Source organism: Ambystoma mexicanum, chromosome 9, assembly GCF_040938575.1.
Source record: "Ambystoma mexicanum isolate Mex_15411 chromosome 9, UKY_AmexF1_1, whole genome shotgun sequence".
Lineage (NCBI taxonomy): Eukaryota > Metazoa > Chordata > Amphibia > Caudata > Ambystomatidae > Ambystoma > Ambystoma mexicanum.
In genome coordinates this window covers 818,004,355-818,018,841 of record NC_090931.1, presented here as the reverse complement: position 1 = coordinate 818,018,841, position 14,487 = coordinate 818,004,355, and the positions used below count along the sequence as shown (strand labels likewise).

The 14,487-nt window shown below is 50.0% G+C and overlaps 1 protein-coding gene across 1 annotated transcript in view; it reads right to left on the bottom strand.

The window, feature by feature from the left end:
- LOC138488653 (ras-related protein Rab-5B-like) overlaps positions 1-14,487 on the bottom strand; it is a 565,143-nt gene that overhangs the window by 120,535 nt on the left and 430,121 nt on the right. Inside the window, exon 4 of the mRNA XM_069615820.1 lies at positions 1,006-1,128. Within this exon, the coding sequence (XP_069471921.1) occupies positions 1,006-1,128 (123 nt within the window). The remainder of the gene's footprint in view (positions 1-1,005; positions 1,129-14,487) is intronic.

The window sequence follows — 14,487 nt, the reverse complement described above, 5'->3', positions numbered from 1 at the left end:
ATGAGAACGATTTCAGCCGAGGGCAAATCAATCGGATTCGGGAAGGAGTCCCCCGGCCGGGGTGCTCTAAAAAGTAAAGAACTCACCGGGCGTTTCTTCTTATCGTCGATTGAAAGCTTCAAAGTGCGTAGGGGGAGTGCGCTGAAACCCCTGCTCTGCTCTAAACAACATTGAAGCGCCCGGACCGAAAGGGAATCCAAGTAAAAGCACAAGTCCGGACCCAAACACTCTAAACAAAGAGGATGCGGATCCGCCCTAGCGAAGCGTCGGTCACAAGATGAACAAATAGGAAAATCTAACTGAAACGGCATAGACGGACTACCACACGACCGCTAAGCCGGAGCAGGAGAGAAGGACACTGGAAGGAAAAAATCTTCCAAAGATGCAACTGCGTCCAGTCCTGATCGAGCAGAGAAATGGACTGATGGGCGATGCGCTGGGCGGAGCTAAGGAGGGCGGGGTTACGGGCGCGTGCGGTACCCTGAGTAAAAAGAGAAGTAGTACACATTTTTAAAAAGTGCTCCGGTCCCGTCCCACAGGACGGAGGAATGTCCCATACGTATGGAGGAAACGGGACGGCACGTAGGAGTAAAAGAGTACAATGCTGCTGATCTACAGCAACTCAGGCTCAAAATCAGGGTAATGCTGGCTGGCTCCCCTGCCACGTGCACCAAAGCATGGAAAAACAGCAATGCAAAACAGCAGAACGGGCTTGTCCGCATGGATGAAATGCTTCCCTTTTTGAGAGTGGTGCTGGCATTGCCACATGAGGGGGGGGGGGGGGGCACATGGCTTCACAGGTTCAACGGCTTACAGGTACACAACAAAGATTAAGGTGCAAAACAGCAGAATGAGATTGCTTGACCGGGCTTGCAATACTGTTGAGGATTCAAGTCCTTTCACAAGCACAAAACAAATTTGAATAAACCTTCCTGGTGTCCAGAGCGTATTCAGTTAACAGCATATGTTTTTGAAGAAAACGCACTTACACAATGTGAATCTTACCTCATACTCCACCATTCTCTTTTCCGCCAGATCGATTTTATTTCCGGCAAGGGCTATGACAATATTTGGGCTGGCCTGCCTTTGAAGTTCTTTAACCCAAGCCTTGGCTCTGTCGAAGGTCTCCTGTGGAATTAAACATGAAGCACTGATTGAAACTACAAAGGCGGCACTTCAGGCGACACCCATCAAACTGGTGAACATGCAACTCCCCTTAAAAATACAACTGTTATATTTCCACAACAAATAGTAAATCTAAAACCAGCATTGCAGGTGTTGGAACCTTAAAGTCCAGGCAGCTGCAATGACCACTACCCACATGGATAGAGGGCCGAGCCCAACTCTTACATGATTTTTATGAACCTGTATTTTCCCTTGTAAGCACAACGATTCATCACTCCTACTAATGAATGATTTGATAATGATTAATATTCATTGAAACCAATGCATGAAAATACATTTTAAAAAGTCCTTGTCAGATGGTTATTGGGTTTTCTGGTGGTTAATGTTGTAATTATTGCCAGAAAACGAGCAGTAGTCAATATTCCCTCCAAAATACAGATTTGTCAATTTCTAAATACTTATCGAACGTGGGACTGTAAGAAGGTTTAAGTTACTTATCTGGAAATATTCCCTGTCAGGCTGTGAACCCTGGGCAAAAGAAAAAACAGTTTCATTTTCCCTTTAAAACTGTATTTCTCCTCTAAACCAATCACTGTCCTCTGGGTCATACTGCCCACATCCAATGACAGTCCTCTCCCTAAGCCCCACCTCTGGCAGCCATCTTCAGATTTGGTAAGCACATAAAGTGGCAGTATGACCAAGAAGAGCCGCAGAGGTGCCGGAGGGAGGGTTTGCATGTGGATCCATGCCAGACCCATGCTGGAGAACAATAGTTACAGGTAAGTAACTTGTTCCTTCTCCAGCACGGGGTCTGGCATGGATTCACATGTTCATGAATAACAAATACACAGCAGTACACATTACACAATACCAGGTGGTGGCACAGCTCACAAAAGCAATTAACACTTACCCCTGGAACAGACTAACCTCAAGCAAACAGGTTGCATAGCACTGCTTCGCTGACTCTGGACTCCTCCATGGAATCCTTGTCGACGCAGGATAATTTTGTGAAGGTATGCGTGGACCTCCACGTTGCAGCCCTGCAGATGTCGAGCAGGGGCACACTAGAAAGGAACGCCGTTGTTGCAGCGATCGCTCTGGTGGAATGGGCTCTCAGACGGCCAGCCAGGGGCCAGTTCGCCACCCGATGACCGTGCATGATGTACCCAGAGAGCCATTTTGAGATGGAAGCCTTGGACACAGGTACAAAGTTCACAAACAATTGAATGTCTTCTGAAAACTCTTTTTGCGTGCCACGTAGAACTTCAGAGCACAAGCAACGTCCAGCGAATGCAAGGCCCTCTGCGCCGGTAATGAACGTTTCGGGAAAGAAACGGGCAAAACCAAAGCCTTGTTGAGGTGGAATTCCAACTGAACCTTTGGCATGAAAGAGGGTGCATACGCAGTAGCACCATCGATTCGTGGAAAGTCAGATACAGTTGCTTTCAGGATAGGGCCTAGAACACACCCACAAGTCTGGAACAGGTGATGGCCACAAGGAAAGCAGTTTTCCACGAGAGAAACTCGAGTGGGGCTTGATGCATAGGTTCGACAGGTGCCCCCATGAGCTTTGTTAGAACCACATGAGTTCCCATGCTGGTGCGGGCGCCTTCACCAGTAGGAAAGACTGGAAAAGTCCCTTGAGGAACTCTTTGACGAGTCTGTGGGACCAGAGTGATGACCTTCCTGGAGACCTAGTGTAGCGGGAGATAGCCGCCAAGTGTACCTTGATGGATGCGTGAGCCACACAGCTCTTGCCAAGGACATCAAGTATGGAAGGATCTGCCGAACCGTGACCCTCAGAGGGGTAATCTTCTGTGACCGGCACCACGTAGTGAACTGCTTCCACTTATGGCCGTAGCACTTTAGAGTCGACGACGCCCTGGCCTTGGTGAGGACTTCCATCCAGTCCGCCGGCAGCTCATAACCTCCAAACTTTTAAACCTGCCGGAGCATGCCTTTATGGTTTCATCGATCCTGGGTCGTTATGAAGGATTGCGCCTCTCTCACTGGTGAGCAGATCCAGAAGTACCAGCAACTTGAACGGAGGCGACGCAGACAGGCTGAGCAGGTCTGGATACCATATCTGTCTCTGCCATGGCGGGGCGATGAGTATCATCTTGCATCGACACGGAGTGTTGATGACATGTCGCAGGACAGGAAACAGGGGGAAAGCATACACAGAAACAAGCCTTCTCACGGGAAGGAGAACATGTCCGCCAAGCTCCTCAGTTGATGAAAAGTGCTGGCAAACGCCTGGAATTTGGAATTCGCTGCCGCGGTGAAACGATCGATTAGTGGTCTGCCCCATTCGAAGTACAGGCGGTCCACCTGATCCGGATGAAGTTCCCACTTGTGGCAGAAGCATAGTTACCTACGTAGGGAGTCTGCGATGGTGTTCTTGACGCCTGCCAGGTGGAGAGATACGAGGAACATCCCCTGTCCGATGACCCAGTGCCACAGGTCCCGAGCTTCCTCAGAGAGCGCTTGGGACCGAGTACCCCCTTGCTTCCTAATGTAGAACGTGGTGGTGGTGGTGGTGGTGGTGTTGTCAGTGAATTTCCTCACCACGTTGCCCTTTAGAGACGGTAGGAAAGACTTTAGGTCCCAGAACACTGCCTGTAGCTCCAGGATGTTGATGTGCAGATCCTTCTCCTCTGGAAGCCACAGACCTGTGGCGTGTAGACGTCCAGTGGGAGCCCCCCAAACTTCCAGAGAGGCATTGGTGGTGACCGCCTCCTAGTATGGCGGGGTTTGAAATCCTGATCAATGGCCGTTTTGGCAAACAGAGGGAGGCTCGGGCAACCGAGAGACGTTGGGGGCCTCAGCCCTACGACCTTCTGGTGACTTATGCCTGACGGGAGTAACACATCAAGAAGACGCTTTCGATGCCAAAAATGTCGTCGGATGGGCAGCTTGGGGTCGGGAGCACGTGGTGCCGCTTTAACCGACAAAGCCTGCTGCTGGTCGGGAGCCAGAGCCTCACCTACAGCCGCTTGCATCTTAAACATTTCCAACAGAGTTCTTAAAACTCTCCCACTCCTCCTGAGTGGTCGGCCGCACTGAGGGCTTACCTCGTTCCGACGACAAGCTGGACTTGGATTGATGGCGGTGGTGCTGTTTCTTCTTCCGGGAGGGAGACAAGGAACGGCTCCTGGCATGGGACAGCTTCTTTGTCTTCTTACAATGTTGGTCTTTCCCTTTGACAGGGGTGGGCTCCACAGCCTCTGAGGACCTGACGAGCGACTGCGCCAGAGACTTCGCGACAGGTCGGTCCAAGGCAAGCTTCCCGGTTCTCTTATGCAGGGACTTTGGTTGCATCTTTGTGCACATCGCGCAGACCTCCGTGTCATGACTAGCGCCCAAACACCACAGACAGAAGTCATGGGGGTCTGTCAGACATTTTGGCCTTGCAATCGTGGCATCGCTTAAAGCCAGAAACCCTGTGGGACGGCATCGCGTTGAGGTTTCGTAGAAAAAAAGTACAAAAAAACAATAAGAATGTCGAATAATGGGGGACGTGGTCAGGAGCGCCAGCTATGAGGACGCTCCTCTGATGGCCTCCACTCGGGACCCACGGCCCACGTCCGAAATATGAGCTTTCCACTCTTGATTTAGAGCCGAGACCATAGCGGCAGATGTCAGAACGGGGGGGGTGGTGGGAAGAGTCAGCCAAAGACAGAAGGAGCTTCTGATTCATTTCGGAGCCCTGATGCGGAGCCGGTGAACTTGGAGCCCCCATCCCCTCCGAATCCAAAATGGCGGACGGGCCACGGAGATGCGGCGGTGGAGCTGCACCCGCCGCCCACGAGACCTCTGCGTGGAGGATCGTGGCCCAGGAGTGATATGGGGGCCCAGAGCAGGAGATCTGGAGATGTCGGGACTCCACATCTTGAAGAGGCATATCTGGAGACGTACTGGCCCCTCTGACCATCCGCAGACACAGCCACAAGCCATCTCTGCGGCGTTGCACGCCCCTCTGCCTGATCTGGAGGGGGATCCCGCCCGGCAGAAGCAAAGACGAAGGGGGCGGAGGGCCGCGGTAAGGATCAGCAATCCCGCCAGTGCCCTGGAGCGGCCTCCTGTTCTCCCGCGGCCCCGTACAGAATAATACTCCTTGGGCGATCCCCTGCTTCCCAACAGGGGGGGTCCTCTGAGCCCGAGGTGGTGCGGGTTGCTGCAGGAGTGGCTGATGCAGGCTCACCGATTGTGGAGCCACCCCCTGCAACGCTGACCTACGGACGAGCCTCATCGTGGAGAAGCCCTCCCGACGAAGATCTCCAGCCCCAGCATGAGATGGTCTTATGTACGCCAGCAGCCCCCACGTAGCTCACATATCCGGAGCTGCAGACAACTTCCTAGTGGGCCCAACTGGACGAACCCTGGCTCTTAGGTCTCAGCAGCAGTCTCCTGGCACTACTGGCAGCCTCATCTACCACTGGCTGGAGTCTCCTGGTAGCTAGACCCCTTATTATTCAGCTTATTACTCAGCTGTTCCTTGGAACTCTCCTGCCGCTGCGCTGCTCCGGTGGCAGCCCCCTCTGAGTAACTCTGCCGTCATCAGCCAAGTCCACCAGGATCCTGAGGCCAGACGCCCTCCCTCTCCACTCACAGTGCAATTTGTTAAAAACTCAACTCCTTACTCCTCCTAGTTCCCTCTACGCGTGGTGGAACGAAAGCCGCAAACCTCACTCGGGGGACTAGTGACAGTCTGCCCCGAGACTCCCTTCGCCTTCGTGGGTGTTGCCCGAGTGGTCATAAGGGTCCCTGAAACGGAGTCCAAGAGCAATGGCTAAACAACTTAAAGTGACCAAGAGCTTAGACATTTCCACCATGTTGCTTGCAGAGGGTAAAGGGAAAAAATCCGACCCCCCCCAAACTCACGCCTCAGAAGAGAAGGGGATGTTCGCAACTAAAGAAGACATCCAGTCTTTTATGTTAAATATCAAAGCAGAGTTTAGATCCTGCATGTCGGAGCTCACATCGAAGCTGGAGCGAACGGATCAGATAGTCACTGAAACGGAACAAAGACTTGGAGAGGTTGAAGACCTAACCCAGGGACACGCTGCGAAGTTGATGGAAATGCAACGATCCATCCAGGCCCTGCAGGACAGGAGCGAGGTGCTTGAGTTTAAACGGGAGGACCCGGAAAATAGAGCCCGCCGCATAAACCTACGGATTTGTGAGGTCCCCTCCCCCTCTACAGTGTCAGATAAAGACTTAGCCGAGTATGTAGGCGATTTATTTCAATCTTTGCTCCCGCATATGGATAAGGCCCAACTAATGTTGGATTGCACCCTGTTTCTGCAAGACCATCAAGTGCAATACCAGTGGCTGTTCCCTACAGCCTTGCAGTTTACCTACCAGGGAACCTAATGCAGAATCAGTCATTTGGAGGACACTGCAACGATCCTGCACTCAGATTCTCCCAGGGGCTCATCCTCCCGCAGCCCTCACCGCCCAACAGAGGAGCTAAAAAGGTGTCCCCCTAAGCAGAGGCACCCTTCCTGGTGAAAGGTGCAGAGGCACCGAAATGTGAAGTAGAGCTGCTGCGATTCGCCTGCCGAGATGATTGACAGTGGAACTTGAAGCGGCAATAATGGTGCCACGGGCCACGAGCGGTCCATGCCCTCCTCCAAGTCAGACACCATCACATTCCCCCTTGGAGGTGAACTCAGTTTCTTTGCTCTGTCCTAGCCCCGTTGGCTGGAAGGACAGGTATGGCCATGGGAGTCACTGAGACTTAAAAAAAAAAAAAAAAAAGTGAGAAAAAAAAAGAAATATCAGCCTCCCGAACTGCTACAAGAGGACCACACCGTCACAAAGCCTGAACTCTTCCCCCTCCCCCACCCCCAAGCTCCGTCCCAGGAGCCTGCAGAAGCCCAGGTGACACCCCCTCCACACCGAAAATTGAAATTCCTTACGCTAAAGGCCAGGGGCTTTAACTAAAATCCCCCCCCAATCCCCCCCACGCTCCCGCCCCCCCCAAATAGGAAATCCATGCTCCGATACTTGCAGAATGCATTGCCTCATTGGTCTTCCTCCAAGATAGGCACTTGATTCCTGCGGACTTCACCCGGCTCTGCTACAGATTCTTCCCTTTGCAACTCCTGGCCTCCAATGGCACCAAGAAGGGGGGCACTGCTGTACTTTTTGCAAAGGGCCTCAGGCCGTAAATCTTGGATACATTGCTCTGTTCCGAGGGCCGTTTCGTGCCAATCAAATGCCTGATCTATGGTCAGCTCTACCCCCTCATCTCGATCTACGCTCCGAATGATAATCAAGAATAGTTATACGAAGCCCTAGAGGAAGCCCTCCTGCATTTCATCAAGGGCCAAACTATTATTGGGGGAGATTTCAATGGAGTCCCGGACCCGCTTAAGGACAAATCACATCCTCCCGCCCGCAAAGACTTCAAGCTGGCAGCGAGCCTGCTCCAACTGTTCAGAACCCTTGATGTGGTGGATACGTGGAGGGTGCTTCACTCTGACGAGCGAGACTATTCCTTCTACTCATACGTCCACAGAACCCACTCCCGAATTGACCTCCTACTGGCCTCCTCCCAAGTCTTGGCCTTCGCGGACGACATAACCATTGGTACTAGGATGATCTCTGATCACGCCCCAGTTACCTCGATACTCTGGGCCCATGACCCGGACCCTTCCCCAAGACGTAGATGGACCCTATACGACCCTATTCTTTTGGACATGTCGCTGAGGGACTCCATAGCGATGTCAATCAAGAATTTCTTTACGGTTTTCCGTAACGAGGATACCTCCCCGGCTAATACCTGGGACGCAAGGAGAGCTGTGGTGAGAGGAGCACTAACTGCCCAAGGGGCAGCTTTTCACAAATGCAGGCGGCAGGTCTGCCAGGCTCTGCCTCGTCGACAAAGTCCACGAGGCGGAGGCAGTCTGTAAGGCCAAAGGCTGGACCCCGAGAACCAACCGGGCCCTACAGGCAACCGAGAGAGGCTCGAGGCACACTACGCTGAGGACACAGCCCAGCTACTAGCTAAGACAAAGCAAGGCTACTATGCCAAAAGTAATAAAGCGAACAAACTTCTGGTGGAAAAACTCACCAAAGCTAAGAAGCGAAATACCATTTTGGGCCTGCGTGACCCCCAAGGCAGGGTCCAATTTGCTGATCAAGACAAGCTACAACTAGCAGTCGCCCACCTCACAGACACCAAGTCAGCGTCCTTGTGGTCACTGGAGGAACAGAGCTACCTACGGGGTGCTGCTTTCCCTCGCCTCACAGGCGCAACGAGAGAGAACCTGTAGCCTCCTATTACAAGTGAGGAGGTCAACGCTGCCATCAAGAGTCTCAAACCCAGGGCCCCAGGGCTGGACGGGTATACGTCACGATTCTATAAAATCTTTCGCCCCCAACTGCTGGCCCCCTTGACAACTCTTTTCAAGTCCTTCGCCTCCTCGGGGACCATCACCCCCTCGATGCAGGAATCAATCACAGTCCTCGCCCTCAAACCGGGAAAAGACCCCAGGGATAACACCTCGTATAGGCCCATCTCATTATTGAACCTCAATGCTAATATATATTGGAAGGTCCTAGCAAACCGATTGGAGGGAGTCCTCCCTGACATCATAGACCCGGACCAGACTGGTTTCTTAATGCATAGATCGACTGCAGATAACATCCGCAGGGTCCTCAACTTAGTAGACGTCGCAAATCAGGACTCACAGAAGTTAGCCTTGCTGGCCCTAGACGCCACCAAGGCATTCAACAAAGTGGATTGGGCATTGTTATTAGCTAACTACCAATCCCTGAAAATCATTCTTAGGGTCAATTGCCTCCTGTCCGATCCAATCCCACTGACCTGTGGAAACAGACAGGGATGCCCCGTCTCCCCTCTACTCTTCGCCCAAGTCATGGAACCTCTTGCCCAGCGAATCAGTCTTAACCCCTGGGTCAAAGGCCTCCAAGAAGGCCCCTCTCAACACAAGATCGCACTTTATGCAGATGATGTGTTGTTATCCATAACAGACACTTCTGCTTCACTGAGGTCTGCCCTGGCGGATATCCATAGGTTTGGGAGGGTATCAGGTTTTACCATTAACTTTGGGAAATCGGCAGCTTTGGGGATTGCGCTAGAACCAGAGGACCGGGAGTCCTTCAGATCCCTATGCTCTATTCAACTGAACGGGAAATATATCCCCTACCTGGGGGTCCAGATCCCAGCCTGCCCGGAAGACACCTATCGGCCAAACTTCCCCTCGCTCTTCAAGGATTTAGAGAGGGACCTCGACTGATGGCTCTCGCAAGAGATCTCACTCCTAGGTCATATAACAGCTTGTAAAATGAATCTCCTTCCACAAATTCTTTACGCTTGCACATCCCTCCCCACCACAATCCTGCGGCCCCCGCTCCAGCGCCTGCAAAGGAAAGCATTCCGCTTTATCTGGAGAGGTAAAAAGTCGTGGATCCCCCAGAGGACCATGTTGAGCAGTCCCAGGCTAGGAGGGTTGGGAGTCCCCGACCTCCATAAGTACCAGATGGCAGCACAGATAGCAAACACTCAGGCCTGCGCCATCGTCTCAGGGCACCCGAAGTGGGCAGAGATTGAACAGGTTCGCCTGCCCCTTTCCCCTACACTTCCTGCCACACCTCCCTGCTCCCCTGCACAGGACATGGCCAGGCATCTTGTCCTCCACTAAACACATCTTAAGAGCATGGGACTGGGCTCGCAGATGTAAAGGCATCCCAAGACGCCTAAGCCAGTCCGCCACAGTCTTTCATAACCCGGCCTTCGCACCGGGATCTTGCCTTCCGAATTTCAAGAACTGGATCACAGGTGGCTTTAGCTCCCTGGATCAGCTCTTTGAGGAGAACCAACCGCGCACCTTTGAGCAATGCAAGAGTGCTTTCCAACAAGCAGAAACGGATAGGTTCTCCTACGCGCAACTGAGACATTGGTGCTCCCACCCTTTGACCCGCTTGCCGGCTACGCAAGCTCTTAGCCCCCTCAAGCTTACAGTTGCAGACCCACCGGCTCGGAGAAGAATCTGAGGCACTCTATAGGTTATTACAGGTAGACTTCCTCATCGTTAGGGCCTCCTATATGTCACAGTGGGAGGCGGACCTGGGATGCCTGATAGAGGACCAGACCTGGGTGGACATTTGGTCGAGGACACACTCGTCCTCCTTTTGTATTAACAACCGGGAGTGCACACAAACTACTACTACTACTACGATGGTACTACCCTCCGCTCCGACTATACCACTTCAACCAAGCTCTGGACCCCTCATGCTGGCGCCGCTGTGGCCTCCCGGGATCCTACCTGCACATGTGGTGGTCATGCCTTGTGAAAAAGGAGTTTTGTTCCCAATGTATGGCTACTATAGCAGACATCACCCTGGTGGCGATACCACAGGAGCCAGAACCTATCCTACTGGGAGTCCCAATCTCAAGTATTTATCCGAGATCTGGCAGGAAGGCGGCCCTCTTAACACAACTCCTCCTTGCTGCTAAGATCACAGTGGCACGCACCTGGAAAACTCCAGAGGGCCCCCTAATGATCCTATGGTGGTTAAAACTCTGGGACATTTTAATAGCAGAGAAAATCACAGCAGCTAACAGGGGCCTCCACCACCACTTTTCAAACACTTGGGCACCTGTGCTGGATTAAGACCAGAACTTCCCAGCACTAACTTATAGACCACACCTCGTGGCAAAGGCCCTTCAATCGGAGGGCAGGGAGCCAGTCCGGCCCTTCCAGCGCTGGACCCCGACAGCAGTTGAGTGGGAGGTAGAAGAGGGAGGGGTCAAGGGGATTCTCGAGTATTGAACTGGAGGTGATTGGAAGTTTAATGTCTGTTAGCTAATTGTCATCTATGTGCTGGTTTAAAATAAACAAGTTAAAACAAAAATGTTAAAAATGAATGTCGAGTAACTCGAGTCGTGTACCCTATGCATCATGCAAGCAAGCAAGGAAAACAAAACAAGGTGTGGGGCGTAGTGGCGTGCTGTTTGTACGATGTCTGACGTTGTGTCCGGAGCCGACGATCGGGAGCCAGACAAGACGGATCAACGATCGACGGCCGAGAGTCAAGGTACACTACGCCCCCTGGCGAAAAGCTTTCCGATTAGCGAAGCTGGAGACGAACATCTAGCATGATGAGGAATCTGCGGGAGAAAAGCAATCCATTGAAATACAGTTCTATTATGTGTGGTCTGGCTGTATGTGAGGCTTCTTGAGCAGACTCTGTCTATTTTAGTCTGTTTTGTGCAGATTATTTAGTTACTCATCGTTTTAAATGTTTTTATTGTGAGAAAATGCATATTACAAGATTTTAGTTTATTTGTATCAGAGGCTTCCATTTACTGTAAGCCATATGAGTTAGGGAAATTCAACGTTTGTTGTGTTTATTTCTTTTTGTTCCCTTTTATTTTTCTTCAGTGCTTTGTCTTATTGTGTTTTGTAAAGGTTTGTAACCATATACACATTTTTAAAAAATAATACAGTTTTAAAGTGAAAATGAATCTTTTTTCTTTTACAGAGGATTCCCAGCCTGACAACAGGGAATATTTATGAGCATGGCAATCCATGCCAGACCCCATGCTGGAGAAGGTGATTGAAGGTTTAGGAGCTAATCAGAGTTGTGGGTCCACTAGAGGTCTCAGGATGAGGACCCTTGTATCAAACTGGCTTCAGACTTTGGCGCGGGGGATAAAGAAAATCCAGGTCTTCCTTAAAAGCATGGTAGTCCCCTTTGCAATTCCTTCAGATGCAGAATGCAAATAATATCATGACTGTATGAGCTTTTCACAAAGGACATGGGAGAGACAGCTACAACCCACTGAATATGCACACTGTTCATACAGTTCTCCTCTCCGATGAGGCCAAACAAGACCAAAACATGTCTGGGGATGCTTGTGGGCCCATGCCGAAGGGATGTGACCAAGAAGTTTGGGCTGCACTACCCCTTTTGGGGTGGAACCAAGCCTGATTTGCATATGATCTTTACCCTTTTTAAACTTTCTCATTATGTGGAATTTTAATCTCTGGTTGGGACACGCAGAGGATGGTGTTGCAACTACAATCTGCATTAAAAGGTTTTGGCTTTGAACAGATAGTTCATTTGCCTACACATTGCTTGGTCCATACTCTTGACTGGGTAGCTTGCCATAAGGTTAGGACAGAGTGTGTTATCGTCTCCCCATGTCCATGGTCCGATCATTCCATCATTGAATTTAATTTGTTAGTAGCTTTTCCAATTAAAAGGAAAAATAAGATTAGCTCGAATGTTTTAACCAGAAACAGTAAAAATGTGATGGTAGATAAAATTGAACCTTTATTTAATACTTTGGGTCATTGCTCTGCTTCCGACACTCCGGAGGGGCTGGCTGGATCTATCCTCAGGAAGTTGGAGTCTGTCGCAAATAAGCTGGCACCATTTAAAAAGAAAATACTTAGGCAAGACTCCAAATGTAACTTATGGTTTACACCTGAATTAAGAATATTAAAAACAGCTACACTGAAACTTCACTATGCGTGGAAAGCTCATCAAACTCAGCCTGCACTTATAGCATATAAGATTATGGCACAAAAATATAAGGTAGCTTTAATAGAGGCTAAGAAGAACTCTATTAATGATAGATATCAAATATGCCCAATCAATTACAAGGAAATTGTTTAAAAATGTTAAGGAACAAAGTACTACAAATCAAACTGATCCTGGCATATTGAACAAAGATAATGCCTGGTGTGAAGGGGAACAACAGGCCTAGCAAACAAAATTGGAAAATATTAGGGCTAATATCGCGGAAAAACAAATTGCTATGGCTAACTCTACATCAGAAGCTACTGAATGGGTGTTTGAAAGATGCCAATCTATTCCTCTTTTTGACTTCTCCCCTATCACAGTCGAGGAACTGGCACGGACTATTAAAGATCTTAAAACCACCAAATACAAAAATGATGCGTCAGCTGCCATAATTATTAAGGCATGCCCCCCTACACTGCTTGCGGACATCCGTCTGTTTGTTAATACTTCCTTGATCAGTGGTGTTATACCACTGGACCTGAAAAAGGCATGCGTCTCTCCCATATTAAAAAAGCCTGGGCTTTCTGCAGATTCCCCTAACAATCTGAGACCCATAACAAATACTCAATTTCTCCATAAAGTCCTTGATCAGGTAGCTTACAGACAGATAGCCGAACACTTGAGGAAATATCCAATTTTACAAGAAAATCAATTAAGTTTTAGGGGTGGGTTTGGTACGGAGACAGCCTTGTTGGAACTTAAATCAAGGCTGTTAAACCGTATGGATGCTAAGAAAGCCTCCCTGTTGATGTTATTGGACTAATCCGCCGCCTTCGACCTAGTGGACCATAACATCCTGTCCAACAGGTTGAAGGAAGTAGCCAACTTCTCACCAGGAGCAGTCCAATGGACCTCCTCCTTTCTTAAAGATCGGGTGAGCAGAGTCTTCTATCAAGAAGCAGAGTCGAAACCCTCGGACATTAATTTTGGGGTCCCACAGGGATCGTGCACCTCACCATATATATGGGATACATTACTCACCGTAATCGTATTTCTGATGCTTGTATCTGCTTAGATTCACATGCTGGGCATAGGCCGACATCTAGTGGAAGCTGCAGAGTATTACAGTTTGTTTTTCGAAACTCGAAAATGGGCGTCGACACAGGCGTGCCAGTAATACTATCCCTAGTGTGACGTCCACTGTACCCAAGATCCCTCACGCGTCTAGGATCCTCAGATTGTATTTTTTCTGACATGAGGAAGCATGAGGAGTAGCGTGAGTACAGATAATCCAAGCAGATAGACAGAAAGGTAAGACTACAAGCAATCATGCGCCTTCTCTCGGAGGGGAGGAAGGGTGGGTCGCATGTGAATCCAAGCAGATACAAGCATCAGAAATACGATTACGGTGAGTAATGTATCCCTTCTGAGGCTTGTGGAATCTGCTTAGATCACATGCTGTGCATAGATTAGCGAGCAGTACCAGAAGAAGGAGGTGGGATGTGAGAAGAGACATGAGCAAACAGGTGTCTTAGAACCGCTTGTCCCACTTGTGTATCTGTCTTGGAATGAGTGTCAATGCAGTAATGCTGAGTAAAAGTGTGAATAGAGCTCCAAGTAGGTGCTTTGCAAATGGTGTCGAGGGGAACATTTGCAATGAAAGCCAGAGTGGCCCCAATGCCTCTAGTAGAATGGGCCCTTGGCGTAAAAGGCAGAGTTTTTTCAGAAAGAGAGTAACAGCTGTATACAGTTGATAATCCACTTCGAGATAGCGCCTTTAGAGACGCGATCTCCCTCTCTGCCTGTAGCTACGGAGACAAACAGTTGATCTGTTTTCCTTAGCTGTCTGGTTTTGTT